Source organism: Coregonus clupeaformis, unplaced genomic scaffold (assembly GCF_020615455.1).
Source record: "Coregonus clupeaformis isolate EN_2021a unplaced genomic scaffold, ASM2061545v1 scaf1529, whole genome shotgun sequence".
NCBI lineage: Eukaryota > Metazoa > Chordata > Actinopteri > Salmoniformes > Salmonidae > Coregonus > Coregonus clupeaformis.
Window position 1 is genome coordinate 67,501 of NW_025534983.1, and position 17,500 is coordinate 85,000.

The 17,500-nt window shown below is 53.6% G+C and overlaps 1 protein-coding gene across 1 annotated transcript in view; it reads left to right on the forward strand.

Annotated features, from left to right (window-relative positions):
• The window catches only part of kiaa0930 (KIAA0930 ortholog), a gene marked incomplete at its 5' end in the record, with an annotated part of 80,565 nt that overhangs the window by 44,963 nt on the left and 18,102 nt on the right, over positions 1-17,500 (forward strand). The window contains 3 exons of the mRNA XM_045218370.1: positions 2,639-2,743; positions 16,645-16,722; positions 17,320-17,421. Coding sequence (XP_045074305.1) covers positions 2,639-2,743; positions 16,645-16,722; positions 17,320-17,421 — 285 coding nt within the window. The remainder of the gene's footprint in view (positions 1-2,638; positions 2,744-16,644; positions 16,723-17,319; positions 17,422-17,500) is intronic.

Genomic DNA, 17,500 nt, shown 5'->3' on the forward strand with positions numbered 1-17,500 from the left:
TAAACATTTCAACATTACTTATATACACCTTGATATACCGTACGCACCATAGACCATGATAGAGGCCTCTAGTGGCCAACAGGCCGTTTTAACACGGTCAGCACCATTGAGGGCTTCCACCATTTTTTATGTAGTCAACTGGGTGGGACTTCCAACTTCATTGGCTGATCCCTCCTGGTGACCCTGTTGGAGTCAGGTCAAACCGGGTCATCATGAGGGTTCAGCCAATCGTCAAGAAGAAAATGTACTGCAAAATGGCGATTGCCTCAATGGAGCTGCCAATGCTGTCACGGACGCTATATTGGCAAAGATGCAAAGATGAGTCCTCGATCTATACAGTATCTCTACGTCACGCGCACGCGCTCCACCTTCGACATAACCATAGCAACCCCTTACAGCGATCTTGGTGCTCCCTGAGTGATATGTCCTGTAATATGGTCACTCTGTCCCTGGCTACATCACAACAGTAGATACCTCGGGGAGTGGCTACAGCATCCCCACAGTACATATCTCAGAGAGCATCCCCGCAGTACATATCTCAGAGAGCATCCCCACAGTACATATCTCCGAGAGCATTCCCACAGTACATATCTCAGAGAGCATCCCCACAGTACATATCTCCGAGAGCATTCCCACAGTACATATCTCAGAGAGCATCCCCACAGTACATATCTCAGAGAGCATCCCCACAGTACATATCTCAGAGAGCATCCCCACAGTACATATCTCAGAGAGCATCCCCACAGTACATATCTCAGAGAGCATCCCCACAGTACATATCTCAGAGAGCATCCCCACAGTACATATCTCAGAGAGCATCCCCACAGTACATATCTCAGAGAGCATCCCCACAGTACATATCTCAGAGAGCATCATCCCCACAGTACATATCTCAGAGAGCATCCCCACAGTACATATCTCAGAGAGCATCCCCACTGTGTGTGTGTGTGAGAGAGAGATGTGGCTGGGATGGGGTCATTGAGGAGTGATGGAGAGGAGCTGTCCTTGAGTATAGGAAGGATGATTCTTTAATGTGTCTGTATATTCCAGGTAGAGGTGGAATATGATTCTATAATGTGTCTGTATATTCCAGGTAGAGATGGAATATGATTCTATAATGTGTCTGTATATTCCAGGTAGAGGTGGAATATGATTCTATAATGTCTCTGTATATTCCAGGTAGTGGTCGAATATGATTCTATAATGTGTCTGTATATTCCAGGTAGAGGTGAAATATGATTCTATAATGTCTCTGTATATTCCAGGTAGAGGTGGAATATGATTCTATAATGTGTCTCTCTCTGTATATTCCAGGTAGAGGTGGAATATGATTCTATAATGTGTCTGTATATTCCAGGTAGAGGTGGAATATGATTATATAATGTGTCTGTATATTCCAGGTAGAGGTGGAATATGATTCTATAATGTGTCTGTATATTCCAGGTAGAGATGGAATATGATTCTATAATGTGTCTATCTCTGTATATTCCAGGTAGAGATGGAATATGATTCTATAATGTGTCTGTATATTCCAGGTAGAGGTGGAATATGATTCTATAATGTGTCTGTATATTCCAGGTAGAGATGGAATATGATTCTATAATGTGTCTATCTCTGTATATTCCAGGTAGAGATGGAATATGATTCTATAATGTGTCTGTATATTCCAGGTAGAGGTGGAATATGATTCTATAATGTGTCTGTATATTCCAGGTAGAGATGGAATATGATTCTATAATGTGTCTGTATATTCCAGGTAGAGGTGGAATATGATTCTATAATGTCTCTGTATATTCCAGGTAGAGGTGGAATATGATTCTATAATGTGTCTGTCTCTGTATATTCCAGGTAGAGGTGGAATATGATTCTATAATGTCTCTGTATATTCCAGGTAGAGGTGGAATATGATTCGTGTCTATCTCTGTATATTCCAGGTAGAGGTGGAATATTATTCTATAATGTGTCTGTATATTCCAGGTAGAGATGGAATATGATTATATAATGTGTCTATCTCTGTATATTCCAGGTAGAGATGGAATATGATTCTATAATGTGTCTGTATATTCCAGGTAGAGGTGGAATATGATTCTATAATGTCTGTATATTCCAGGTAGAGATGGAATATGATTCTATAATGTGTCTATCTCTGTATATTCCAGGTAGAGATGGAATATGATTCTATAATGTGTCTGTATATTCCAGGTAGAGGTGGAATATGATTCTATAATGTGTCTATCTCTGTATATTCCAGGTAGAGGTGGAATATGATTCTATAATGTGTCTGTATATTCCAGGTAGAGGTGGAATATGATTCTATAATGTGTCTGTATATTCCAGGTAGAGATGGAATATGATTCTATAATGTGTCTGTATATTCCAGGTAGAGGTGGAATATGATTCTATAATGTGTCTGTATATTCCAGGTAGAGGTGGAATATGATTCTATAATGTGTCTGTATATTCCAGGTAGAGGTGGAATATGATTCTATAATGTGTCTGTATATTCCAGGTAGAGGTGGAATATGATTCTATAATGTGTCTGTATATTCCAGGTAGAGGTGGAATATGATTCTATAATGTGTCTGTATATTCCAGGTAGAGGTGGAATATGATTCTATAATGTGTCTGTATATTCCAGGTAGAGGTGGAGGTGTACAGGAGAGACTCTAAGAAGCTTCCAGGTCTAGGAGAACCTGACATCGACTGGGAGGAGAGTGTTTACCTGAATCTGATCTTAATGAAGGTTGGTATGACACCATGCACATTCCCAGTACTAACCAGGCCCGACCCTGAACAGGCTGTCTCCCATCCCAGTACTAACCAGGCCCGACCCTGAACAGGCTGTCTCCATCCCAGTACTAACCAGGCCCGACCCTGAACAGGCTGTCTCCATCCCAGTACTAACCAGGCCCTGAACAGGCTGTCTCCCATCCCAGCACTAACCAGGCCCTGAACAGGCTGTCTCCATCCCAGCACTAACCAGGCCCGACCCTGAACAGGCTGTCTCCATCCCAGCACTAACCAGGCCCTGAACAGGCTGTTTCCATCCCAGCACTAACCAGGCCCGACCCTGAACAGGCTGTCTCCCATCCCAGCACTAACCAGGCCCGACCCTGAACAGGCTGTCTCCATCCCAGCACTAACCAGGCCCTGAACAGGCTGTCTCCCATCCCAGCACTAACCAGGCCCTGAACAGGCTGTCTCCATCCCAGTACTAAACAGGCCCTGAACAGGCTGTCTCCATCCCAGTACTAACCAGGCCCGACCCTGAACAGGCTGTCTCCCATCCCAGCACTAACCAGGCCTGACCCTGAACAGGCTGTCTCCATCCCAGTACTAACCAGGCCCTGAACAGGCTGTCTCCATCCCAGTACTAACCAGGCCCGACCCTGAACAGGCTGTCTCCATCCCAGTACTAACCAGGCCCTGAACAGGCTGTCTCCCATCCCAGTACTAAACAGGGCCGACCCTGAACAGGCTGTCTCCCATCCCAGTACTAACCAGGCCCTGAACAGGCTGTCTCCATCCCAGCACTAACCAGGCCCTGAACAGGCTGTCTCCCATCCCAGTACTAACCAGGCCCTGAACAGGCTGTCTCCATCCCAGTACTAACCAGGCCCTGAACAGGCTGTCTCCATCCCAGCACTAACCAGGCCCTGAACAGGCTGTCTCCATCCCAGTACTAACCAGGCCCGACCCTGAACAGGCTGTCTCCATCCCAGTACTAACCAGGCCCGACCCTGAACAGGCTGTCTCCATCCGAGTACTAACCAGGCCCTGAACAGGCTGTCTCCATCCCAGTACTAAACAGGCCCGACCCTGAACAGGCTGTCTCCATCCCAGTACTAACCAGGCCTGACCCTGAACAGGCTGTCTCCATCCCAGTACTAACCAGGCCCGACCCTGAACAGGCTGTCTCCATCCCAGTACTAACCAGGCCCGACCCTGAACAGGCTGTCTCCATCCCAGTACTAACCAGGCCCGACCCTGAACAGGCTGTCTCCATCCCAGCACTAACCAGGCCCTGAACAGGCTGTCTCCACCCCAGTACTAACCAGGCCCGACCCTGAACAGGCTGTCTCCCATCCCAGCACTAACCAGGCCTGACCCTGAACAGGCTGTCTCCATCCCAGTACTAACCAGGCCCTGAACAGGCTTTCTCCATCCCAGTACTAACCAGGCCCGACCCTGAACAGGCTGTCTCCATCCCAGTACTAACCAGGCCCTGAACAGGCTGTCTCCCATCCCAGTACTAAACAGGCCCGACCCTGAACAGGCTGTCTCCCATCCCAGTACTAACCAGGCCCTGAACAGGCTGTCTCCATCCCAGCACTAACCAGGCCCTGAACAGGCTGTCTCCCATCCCAGTACTAACCAGGCCCTGAACAGGCTGTCTCCATCCCAGTACTAACCAGGCCCTGAACAGGCTGTCTCCATCCCAGTACTAACCAGGCCCGACCCTGAACAGGCTGTCTCCCATCCCAGTACTAACCAGGCCCTGAACAGGCTGTCTCCCATCCCAGCACTAACCAGACCCTGAACAGGCTGTCTCCATCCCAGTACTAACCAGGCCCTGAACAGGCTGTCTCCATCCCAGTACTAACCAGGCCCTGAACAGGCTGTCTCCATCCCAGTACTAACCAGGCCCGACCCTGAACAGGCTGTCTCCATCCCAGTACTAACCAGGCCCGACCCTGAACAGGCTGTCTCCATCCCAGTACTAACCAGGCCCTGAACAGGCTGTCTCCATCCCAGTACTAACCAGGCCCGACCCTGAACAGGCTGTCTCCATCCCAGTACTAACCAGGCCCGACCCTGAACAGGCTGTCTCCATCCCAGTACTAACCAGGCCCGACCCTGAACAGGCTGTCTCCATCCGAGTACTAACCAGGCCCTGAACAGGCTGTCTCCATCCTAGTACTAAACAGGCCCCGACCCTGAACAGGCTGTCTCCATCCCAGCACTAACCAGGCCCTGAACAGGCTGTCTCCATCCCAGCACTAACCAGGCCCGACCCTGAACAGGCTGTCTCCATCCCAGTACTAACCAGGCCCGACCCTGAACAGGCTGTCTCCATCCCAGTACTAACCAGGCCCGACCCTGAATAGGCTGTCTCCATCCCAGTACTAACCAGGCCCGACCCTGAACAGGCTGTCTCCATCCCAGCACTAACCAGGCCCGACCCTGAACAGGCTGTCTCCATCCCAGCACTAACCAGGCCCTGAACAGGCTGTCTCCATCCCAGTACTAACCAGGCCCTGAACAGGCTGTCTCCCATCCCAGTACTAACCAGGCCCGACCCTGAACAGGCTGTCTCCATCCCAGTACTAACCAGGCCCTGAACAGGCTGTCTCCCATCCCAGTACTAACCAGGCCCTGAACAGGCTTTCTCCATCCCAGTACTAACCAGGCCCTGAACAGGCTGTCTCCATCCCAGTACTAACCAGACCCTGAACAGGCTGTCTCCATCCCAGTACTAACCAGGCCCGACCCTGAACAGGCTGTCTCCATCCCAGTACTAACCAGGCCCTGAACAGGCTGTCTCCCATCCCAGTACTAACCAGGCCCTGAACAGGCTGTCTCCATCCCAGTACTAACCAGGCCCGACCCTGAACAGGCTGTCTCCATCCCAGCACTAACCAGGCCCTGAACAGGCTTTCTCCATCCCAGTACTAACCAGGCCCTGAACAGGCTGTCTCCATCCGAGTACTAACCAGGCCCTGAACAGGCTGTCTCCATCCTAGTACTAAACAGGCCCGACCCTGAACAGGCTGTCTCCATCCCAGCACTAACCAGGCCCTGAACAGGCTGTCTCCATCCCAGCACTAACCAGGCCCGACCCTGAACAGGCTGTCTCCATCCCAGTACTAACCAGGCCCGACCCTGAACAGGCTGTCTCCATCCCAGCACTAACCAGGCCCGACCCTGAATAGGCTGTCTCCATCCCAGTACTAACCAGGCCCGACCCTGAACAGGCTGTCTCCATCCCAGCACTAACCAGGCCCGACCCTGAACAGGCTGTCTCCATCCCAGTACTAACCAGGCCCTGAACAGGCTGTCTCCATCCCAGTACTAACCAGGCCCTGAACAGGCTGTCTCCCATCCCAGTACTAACCAGGCCCGACCCTGAACAGGCTGTCTCCATCCCAGTACTAACCAGGCCCTGAACAGGCTGTCTCCCATCCCAGTACTAACCAGGCCCTGAACAGGCTTTCTCCATCCCAGTACTAACCAGGCCCTGAACAGGCTGTCTCCATCCCAGTACTAACCAGACCCTGAACAGGCTGTCTCCATCCCAGTACTAACCAGGCCCGACCCTGAACAGGCTGTCTCCATCCCAGTACTAACCAGGCCCTGAACAGGCTGTCTCCCATCCCAGTACTAACCAGGCCCTGAACAGGCTGTCTCCATCCCAGTACTAACCAGGCCCGACCCTGAACAGGCTGTCTCCATCCCAGCACTAACCAGGCCCTGAACAGGCTTTCTCCATCCCAGTACTAACCAGGCCCTGAACAGGCTGTCTCCATCCCAGTACTAACCAGGCCCTGAACAGGCTGTCTCCATCCCAGTACTAACCAGGCCCGACCCTGAACAGGCTGTCTCCCATGCCAGTACTAACCAGGCCCGACCCTGAACAGGCTGTCTCCATCCCAGTACTAACCAGGCCCTGAACAGGCTGTCTCCATCCCAGCACTAACCAGGCCCTGAGCAGGCTGTCTCCATCCCAGTACTAACCAGGCCCTGAACAGGCTGTCTCCATCCCAGTACTAACCAGGCCCTGAGCAGGCTGTCTCCATCCCAGTACTAACCAGGCCCTGAACAGGCTGTCTCCATCCCAGTACTAACCAGGCCCTGAGCAGGCTGTCTCCATCCCAGCACTAACCAGGCCCGACCCTGAACAGGCTGTCTCCATCCCAGTACTAACCAGGCCCGACCCTGAACAGGCTGTCTCCATCCCAGTACTAACCAGGCCCGACCCTGAACAGGCTGTCTCCATCCCAGTACTAACCAGGCCCTGAACAGGCTGTCTCCATCCCAGCACTAACCAGGCCCTGAACAGGCTGTCTCCATCCCAGCACTAACCAGGCCCGACCCTGAACAGGCTGTCTCCATCCCAGTACTAACCAGGCCCGACCCTGAACAGGCTGTCTCCATCCCAGTACTAACCAGGCCCGACCCTGAACAGGCTGTCTCCATCCCAGTACTAACCAGGCCCTGAACAGGCTGTCTCCATCCCAGCACTAACCAGGCCCTGAACAGGCTGTCTCCATCCCAGCACTAACCAGGCCCGACCCTGAACAGGCTGTCTCCATCCCAGTACTAACCAGGCCCTGAACAGGCTGTCTCCATCCCAGTACTAACCAGGCCCTGAACAGGCTGTCTCCATCCCAGTACTAACCAGGCCCGACCCTGAACAGGCTGTCTCCATCCCAGTACTAACCAGGCCCGACCCTGAACAGGCTGTCTCCATCCCAGTACTAACCAGGCCCTGAACAGGCTGTCTCCATCCCAGTACTAACCAGGCCCGACCCTGAACAGGCTGTCTCCATCCCAGTACTAACCAGGCCCGACCCTGAACAGGCTGTCTCCATCCCAGTACTAACCAGGCCCGACCCTGAACAGGCTGTCTCCATCCGAGTACTAACCAGGCCCTGAACAGGCTGTCTCCATCCTAGTACTAAACAGGCCCGACCCTGAACAGGCTGTCTCCATCCCAGCACTAACCAGGCCCTGAACAGGCTGTCTCCATCCCAGCACTAACCAGGCCCGACCCTGAACAGGCTGTCTCCATCCCAGCACTAACCAGGCCCTGAACAGGCTGTCTCCATCCCAGTACAAACCAGGCCCGACCCTGAACAGGCTGTCTCCATCCCAGTACTAACCAGGCCCGACCCTGAACAGGCTGTCTCCATCCCAGCACTAACCAGGCCCGACCCTGAATAGGCTGTCTCCATCCCAGTACTAACCAGGCCCGACCCTGAACAGGCTGTCTCCATCCCAGCACTAACCAGGCCCGACCCTGAACAGGCTGTCTCCATCCCAGTACTAACCAGGCCCTGAACAGGCTGTCTCCATCCCAGTACTAACCAGGCCCTGAACAGGCTGTCTCCCATCCCAGTACTAACCAGGCCCGACCCTGAACAGGCTGTCTCCATCCCAGTACTAACCAGGCCCTGAACAGGCTGTCTCCCATCCCAGTACTAACCAGGCCCTGAACAGGCTTTCTCCATCCCAGTACTAACCAGGCCCTGAACAGGCTGTCTCCATCCCAGTACTAACCAGACCCTGAACAGGCTGTCTCCATCCCAGTACTAACCAGGCCCGACCCTGAACAGGCTGTCTCCATCCCAGTACTAACCAGGCCCTGAACAGGCTGTCTCCCATCCCAGTACTAACCAGGCCCTGAACAGGCTGTCTCCATCCCAGTACTAACCAGGCCCGACCCTGAACAGGCTGTCTCCATCCCAGCACTAACCAGGCCCTGAACAGGCTTTCTCCATCCCAGTACTAACCAGGCCCTGAACAGGCTGTCTCCATCCCAGTACTAACCAGGCCCTGAACAGGCTGTCTCCATCCCAGTACTAACCAGGCCCGACCCTGAACAGGCTGTCTCCCATGCCAGTACTAACCAGGCCCGACCCTGAACAGGCTGTCTCCATCCCAGTACTAACCAGGCCCTGAGCAGGCTGTCTCCATCCCAGCACTAACCAGGCCCGACCCTGAGCAGGCTGTCTCCATCCCAGTACTAACCAGGCCCGACCCTGAACAGGCTGTCTCCATCCCAGTACTAACCAGGCCGACCCTGAGCAGGCTGTCTCCATCCCAGTACTAACCAGGCCCTGAACAGGCTGTCTCCATCCCAGCACTAACCAGGCCCTGAGCAGGCTGTCTCCATCCCAGCACTAACCAGGCCCGACCCTGAACAGGCTGTCTCCATCCCAGTACTAACCAGGCCCGACCCTGAACAGGCTGTCTCCATCCCAGTACTAACCAGGCCCGACCCTGAACAGGCTGTCTCCATCCCAGTACTAACCAGGCCCTGAACAGGCTGTCTCCATCCCAGCACTAACCAGGCCCTGAACAGGCTGTCTCCATCCCAGCACTAACCAGGCCCGACCCTGAACAGGCTGTCTCCATCCCAGTACTAACCAGGCCCTGAACAGGCTGTCTCCATCCCAGTACTAACCAGGCCCTGAACAGGCTGTCTCCATCCCAGTACTAACCAGGCCCTGAACAGGCTGTCTCCATCCCAGTACTAACCAGGCCCGACCCTGAACAGGCTGTCTCCATCCCAGTACTAACCAGGCCCTGAACAGGCTGTCTCCCATCCCAGTACTAACCAGGCCCTGAACAGGCTGTCTCCCATCCCAGTACTAACCAGGCCCTGAACAGGCTGTCTCCATCCCAGTACTAACCAGGCCCTGAACAGGCTGTCTCCATCCCAGTACTAACCAGGCCCGACCCTGAACAGGCTGTCTCCATCCCAGCACTAACCAGGCCCGACCCTGAACAGGCTGTCTCCATCCCAGTACTAACCAGGCCCGACCCTGAACAGGCTGTCTCCATCCCAGCACTAACCAGGCCCGACCCTGAACAGGCTGTCTCCATCCCAGTACTAACCAGGCCCTGAACAGGCTGTCTCCATCCCAGTACTAACCAGGCCCTGAACAGGCTGTCTCCCATCCCAGTACTAACCAGGCCCGACCCTGAACAGGCTGTCTCCCATCCCAGTACTAACCAGGCCCTGAACAGGCTTTCTCCATCCCAGTACTAACCAGGCCCGACCCTGAACAGGCTGTCTCCCATCCCAGTACTAACCAGGCCCTGAACAGGCTTTCTCCATCCCAGTACTAACCAGGCCCGACCCTGAACAGGCTGTCTCCATCCCAGCACTAACCAGGCCCTGAACAGGCTGTCTCCATCCCAGCACTAACCAGGCCCTGAACAGGCTGTCTCCATCCCAGCACTAACCAGGCCCTGAGCAGGCTGTCTCCATCCCAGTACTAACCAGACCCTGAACAGGCTGTCTCCATCCCAGTACTAACCAGGCCCTGAGCAGGCTGTCTCCATCCCAGTACTAACCAGGCCCTGAACAGGCTGTCTCCATCCCAGTACTAACCAGGCCCTGAGCAGGCTGTCTCCATCCCAGCACTAACCAGGCCCGACCCTGAACAGGCTGTCTCCATCCCAGCACTAACCAGGCCCTGAACAGGCTGTCTCCCATCCCAGTACTAACCAGGCCCGACCCTGAACAGGCTGTCTCCATCCCAGCACTAACCAGGCCCTGAACAGGCTGTCTCCATCCCAGTACTAACCAGGCCCGACCCTGAACAGGCTGTCTCCATCCCAGCACTAACCAGGCCCTGAACAGGCTGTCTCCATCCCAGTACTAACCAGGCCCGACCCTGAACAGGCTGTCTCCATCCCAGTACTAACCAGGCCCGACCCTGAACAGGCTGTCTCCATCCCAGTACTAACCAGGCCCTGAACAGGCTGTCTTCATCCCAGGACTAACCAGGCCCGACCCTGAACAGGCTGTCTCCATCCCAGTACTAACCAGGCCCGACCCTGAACAGGCTGTCTCCATCCCAGTACTAACCAGGCCCGACCCTGAACAGGCTGTCTCCCATCCCAGTACTAACCAGGCCCTGAACAGGCTGTCTCCATCCCAGTACTAACCAGGCCCTGAACAGGCTGTCTCCATCCCAGTACTAACCAGGCCCTGAACAGGCTGTCTCCATCCCAGTACTAACCAGGCCCGACCCTGAACAGGCTGTCTCCATCCCAGTACTAACCAGGCCCTGAACAGGCTGTCTCCATCCCAGTACTAACCAGGCCCGACCCTGAACAGGCTGTCTCCATCCCAGTACTAACCAGGCCCTGAACAGGCTGTTTCCCATCCCAGTACTAACCAGGCCCTGAACAGGCTGTCTCCCATCCCAGTACTAACCAGGCCCTGAACAGGCTGTCTCCATCCCAGTACTAACCAGGCTCTGAACAGGCTGTCTCCATCCCAGTACTAACCAGGCCCGACCCTGAACAGGCTGTCTCCATCCCAGCACTAACCAGGCCCGACCCTGAACAGGCTGTCTCCATCGCAGTACTAACCAGGCCTGACCCTGAACAGGCTGTCTCCATCCCAGCACTAACCAGGCCCGACCCTGAACAGGCTGTCTCCATCCCAGTACTAACCAGGCCCGACCCTGAACAGGCTGTCTCCATCCCAGCACTAACCAGGCCCGACCCTGAACAGGCTGTCTCCATCCCAGTACTAACCAGGCCCTGAACAGGCTGTCTCCATCCCAGTACTAACCAGGCCCTGAACAGGCTGTCTCCCATCCCAGTACTAACCAGGCCCGACCCTGAACAGGCTGTCTCCCATCCCAGTACTAACCAGGCCCTGAACAGGCTCTCTCCATCCCAGTACTAACCAGGCCCGACCCTGAACAGGCTGTCTCCATCCCAGCACTAACCAGGCCCTGAACAGGCTGTCTCCATCCCAGCACTAACCAGGCCCTGAACAGGCTGTCTCCATCCCAGCACTAACCAGGCCCTGAGCAGGCTGTCTCCATCCCAGTACTAACCAGGCCCTGAACAGGCTGTCTCCATCCCGGTACTAACCAGGCCCTGAGCAGGCTGTCTCCATCCCAGTACTAACCAGGCCCTGAACAGGCTGTCTCCATCCCAGTACTAACCAGGCCCTGAGCAGGCTGTCTCCATCCCAGCACTAACCAGGCCCGACCCTGAACAGGCTGTCTCCATCCCAGCACTAACCAGGCCCTGAACAGGCTGTCTCCCATCCCAGTACTAACCAGGCCCGACCCTGAACAGGCTGTCTCCATCCCAGCACTAACCAGGCCCTGAACAGGCTGTCTCCATCCCAGTACTAACCAGGCCCGACCCTGAACAGGCTGTCTCCATCCCAGCACTAACCAGGCCCTGAACAGGCTGTCTCCATCCCAGTACTAACCAGGCCCGACCCTGAACAGGCTGTCTCCATCCCAGTACTAACCAGGCCCGACCCTGAACAGGCTGTCTCCATCCCAGTACTAACCAGGCCCTGAACAGGCTGTCTCCATCCCAGGACTAACCAGGCCCGACCCTGAACAGGCTGTCTCCATCCCAGTACTAACCAGGCCCGACCCTGAACAGGCTGTCTCCATCCCAGTACTAACCAGGCCCGACCCTGAACAGGCTGTCTCCCATCCCAGTACTAACCAGGCCCTGAACAGGCTGTCTCCATCCCAGTACTAACCAGGCCCTGAACAGGCTGTCTCCATCCCAGTACTAACCAGGCCCTGAACAGGCTGTCTCCCATCCCAGTACTAACCAGGCCCGACCCTGAACAGGCTGTCTCCATCCCAGTACTAACCAGGCCCGACCCTGAACAGGCTGTCTCCATCCCAGTACTAACCAGGCCCTGAACAGGCTGTCTCCATCCCAGTACTAACCAGGCCCTGAACAGGCTGTCTCCATCCCAGTACTAACCAGGCCCTTAACAGGCTGTCTCCATCCCAGTACTAACCAGGCCCTTAACAGGCTGTCTCCAACCCAGTACCAACCAGGCCCGACCCTGAACAGGCTGTCTCCCATCCCAGTACTAACCAGGCCCTGAACAGGCTGTCTCCATCCCAGTACTAACCAGGCCCTTAACAGGCTGTCTCCAACCCAGTACCAACCAGGCCCGACCCTGAACAGGCTGTCTCCCATCCCAGTACTAACCAGGCCCTGAACAGGCTGTCTCCATCCCAGCACTAACCAGGCCCTGAACAGGCTGTCTCCCATCCCAGTACTAACCAGGCCCGACCCTGAACAGGCTGTCTCCATCCCAGTACTAACCAGGCCCTGAACAGGCTGTCTCCATCCCAGTACTAACCAGGCCCTTAACAGGCTGTCTCCAACCCAGTACCAACCAGGCCCGACCCTGAACAGGCTGTCTCCCATCCCAGTACTAACCAGGCCCTGAACAGGCTGTCTCCATCCCAGTACTAACCAGGCCCGACCCTGAACAGGCTGTCTCCATCCCAGCACTAACCAGGCCCGACCCTGAACAGGCTGTCTCCATCCCAGTACTAACCAGGCCCTGAACAGGCTGTCTCCCATCCCAGTACTAACCAGGCCCTGAACAGGCTGTCTCCATCCCAGTACTAACCAGGCCCGACCCTGAACAGGCTGTCTCCATCCCAGCACTAACCAGGCCCGACCCTGAACAGGCTGTCTCCATCCCAGCACTAACCAGGCCCGACCCTGAACAGGCTGTCTCCATCCCAGTACTAACCAGGCCCTGAACAGGCTGTCTCCATCCCAGTACTAACCAGGCCCTGAACAGGCTGTCTCCATCCCAGCACTAACCAGGCCCGACCCTGAACAGGCTGTCTCCCATCCCAGTACTAACCAGGCCCTGAACAGGCTGTCTCCATCCCAGGACTAACCAGGCCCTGAACAGGCTGTCTCCATCCCAGCACTAACCAGGCCCGACCCTGAACAGGCTGTCTCCCATCCCAGTACTAACCAGGCCCTGAACAGGCTGTCTCCATCCCAGTACTAACCAGGCCCGACCCTGAACAGGCTGTCTCCATCCCAGTACTAACCAGGCCCTGAACAGGCTGTCTCCATCCCAGGACTAACCAGGCCCTGAACAGGCTGTCTCCATCCCAGGACTAACCAGGCCCTGAACAGGCTGTGTCCATCCCAGTACTAACCAGGCCCTGAACAGGCTGTCTCCCATCCCAGCACTAACCAGGCCCGACCCTGAACAGGCTGTCTCCCATCCCAGCACTAACCAGGCCCGACCCACTCACATGGCTCTCTCAGATATCTATGTTTTTATTATCCAATGCCCGTCACGTGACCAGGTCCTTCTAGCAGGCATCTCGGGTCCTTCTCACAGGCTTCAAGTGAAGACAGACACACCGGGGACGCAACTGCGTGCTTCCTTATGGAATTCCGGGGGGCATATTGAAGATGTTGGAAGAACTGTCCACGTTTACTTTTCGTCAGCCAATAAGATGAGTAGGCCTAACGAACAGCAAAAGCACTAGCCTATGTCAATCTACAATCCCCCATAGTACAAAAGTTGACCTATTCTGTGCAATAAATAAATATTCCAAACATACTCTGGGACAGTTGTGGGATGTGATAGATCCCAAATTAATACAACCACCAAAAACCTTTTAAAAGCATTGAGGCTGATGCAACAGATCAGAACGTTTAGCTTAAAATGTTAATAAACTATTTGGCAATTTTTTCACATTATAAGCGCAGCAATGTGCACACGGCAGTAGGCTATAAGCACGAATGTTCCAAAGTGCAATCAATTAGCGGGAAAACACCGTTCTCAAAAGTGACTGCAAATGCGATTATGCATGTAATGCTTTATTATAAAGGTGCATTTTTTAGGTGAAAATTATCTTCCCCAGACTTGGAACTCACGTGCCGCCTATGTATGCCAGTTAGGCTCTACACCGGTTGTAAAGCGGATTAATGTGCTTAATTGTAAGAAGTTATTTGGCAACTTTAGTTGTGATACAAACCTTATCAAAACCTATAGGCCTATGGGCTAGGCTACATGAGGTGTATGGTTTGAAAAAGTCGCAAAAAACAGGCATTCTTGTCTCTTGCACCCAAGCTGGGCATCATTCACAAGTGATAATACATCATTCACAAGCGATAATACATCATTCACAAGCGATAATACATCATTCGCAAGCGATAATACATCATTCACAAGCGATAATACATCATTCACAAGCGATAATACATCATTCACAAGCGATAATACATCATTCACAAGCGATAATACATCATTCACAAGCGATAATACATCATTCACAAGCGATGGCCTAATATTGTCACCCATCACACTACTCATTTTTTTGGTGTGTATTTGACACCCCATCTTGTCTCATCGCTGCAACTCCCCAACGGGCTCGGGGAGAGGCAAAGGTCGAATAATGCGTCCTCCGAAACATGACTCGCCTAACCGCGCTCCTTAACACCCGCCAGCTTAACCCGGAAGCCAGCCGCACCAATGTGTCGGAGGAAACACCGTTCAACTGGCAACCGTGGTCAGCCTGCAGGCGCCCGGCCTGCCACAAGGAGTCGCTAGGGCACGATGAGCCAAGTAAGCCCCCCCCGGCCAAACCCTCCGCTGGGCCAATTGAGCGCCGTCCTGTGGGACTCCCGTCCACGGCCAGTTGTGGCACAGCCTGGGAATGAACCCAGGTCTGTAGTGACGTCTCTACTGCGATGTAGTGCCTTAGACCGCTGCAGCACTCAGGAGGCCCCCCCCCTCCATCACACTATTCTTCAGTTAATCTTTGCATATACTAAATAATATGTGTGAAATTTGTTTTGATTTAGAATGGACCATTATCATGCGGGGGGGTACATAGCAAATGGAGGCACTTTTCCTGTGGTTCATTTTCATGCCAGCCAGGTAGGCTATACTCCTGTTGTAAAGAGAAGCAATGTGCTTAATATTAGGAAAGTAGAGAAATAAATATAGTAGGCCTAGCCTATAGAAAGCTGATGGGATCCTCCTCTTTTTAATAGAGGCCATCACTCTGTTTTCTCCCGCAACTGCATAGCCTATAGAAATGTTGCACAACATGAGCTCATGGGCTCTCATGAAGTGTTCGATTAGATTTTCGATGACCTTTGCATTGATGTCTGAGTGATTAGAGGGACAGTAGAGTGCTGAGTACCAGGCAGTTAGCAAGTTTGGTAGGATACTAATGACCAGCAGCAGCATCAGAGCTTGGAGAAGCCAACTGTAGTTACCTTGGAATTTGACTGTGGTCATGACTTGGGAACTCCGGTGTGGTGGTAATATGGTTAACCGTAACATCCCTACCCTTGGCTCATCTCTGCAACTCTTCAATGGGCTCGGGTGAGGTCGAAGGTCGAGTCATGCGTCCTCTGAAACATAATAATAATAATAATATGCCATTTAGCAGACGCTTTTATCCAAAGCGACTTACAGTCATGCGTGCATACATTTTTGTGTATGGGTGGTCCCGGGGATCGAACCCACTACCCTGGCGTTACAAGCGCCGTGCTCTACCAGCTGAGCTACAGAGGACCAAACATGACCCGCCTGGCTGCCTACCTCTTATCACACTGCTCGCTTGACCCGGATGTGTCAGAGGAAACACCGTTCAACTGACGACCGGAGTCAGCCTGCAGGCGCCCGGCCCTGCCACAAGGCGTCTCTAGGGCACGATGAGCCAAGGAACGCCCCCCGGCCAAACCCTCCCCTACCCCGGACGGCGCTAGGCCAATTGTGCGCCGTCCTATGGGGCTCCCGGTCACGGCCGGCTGTGACACCGCCTGGGTTCGACCCCCAGGCTGTAATGGCGCCTCAACACTGCGGTGCAGTGCTTTTGACCACTGCGCCGCCCAAGACTCAGGACACCATGCACATTTTGACAGCAAATCTTAGACTACAAGACCACATAGACGTTATGTGTGCTGTAAACTATATGTTTTGACTTCACATCTCCCCTTTATTCAATGTGTGTCCAATTGAGTTCAGAATAGAGTTGCAAAATTCCGGTAACTTTCCCCAGGTTTTCCAGAAAAACCCTAGTTCAGAATATGGTTGAATAAAACCAAATTCATGACCTCTGTTTTTTCTCTCAGCTGGACTATGTGGTGACCTGTGCCGTCTGCACGCGCTCAGATGCAGGAGACATCCACATCCACAGGAAGAAGTCTCAGGTAAGAGACAGCACTCTACAGACTAGATGGTCCCAAATGAATACAATTACTAATGTAGCTATGGATAGATAGGCCTCCATAGAACCTGACCCAGGAACACTCTCTCTCTTCTCTCTCCCTCTGTCTCTCTCTGTCTCTCTCTGTCTCTGTCTCTCTCTCTCTCTCTCTCTCTCTCTCTCTCTGTCTCTCTGTCTGTCTCTCTCTCTCTGTCTCTCTCTGTCTCTCTCTCTGTCTCTCTCTGTCTCTCTCTCTCTCTCTCTCCCCCCTCTCTCTCTCTCTCTCCCCCTCTCTCGCTGTCTCTCCCCCTCTCTCTGTCTCTCTCTCTCCCCCTCTCTCGCTCGCTCTCTCTGTCTCTCTCTCTCTCTCTCTCTCTCTCTCTCTCTCTCTCTCTCTCTCTCTCTCTCCCTCTCTCTCTCTCTCTCTCTCTCTCTCTCTCCCTCTCTCTCTCTCTCTCTCTCTCTCTCTCTCTCTCTCTCTCTCTCTCTCTCTCTCTCTCTCTCTCTCTCTCTCTCTCTCTCTCTCTCTCTCTCTCTCTCTCTCTCTCTCTCTCTCTCTCTCTCTCTCTCTCTCTCCCTCTCCCCCTCTCTCTCTCCACAGCAAGTGTATGCGTCTCCAAGTAAACACGCCATGGACAGTAAAGGAGAGGAGTCTAAGATGAGCTACCCCAACATCTTCTTTATGATTGACAACTTTGAGGAGGTAACCACAACAACCACCCTTATCCCCCCTCCCTGCCCAATAAGGCGCCTGACAGGTTGTGATTGACTGCCGGGGCGTC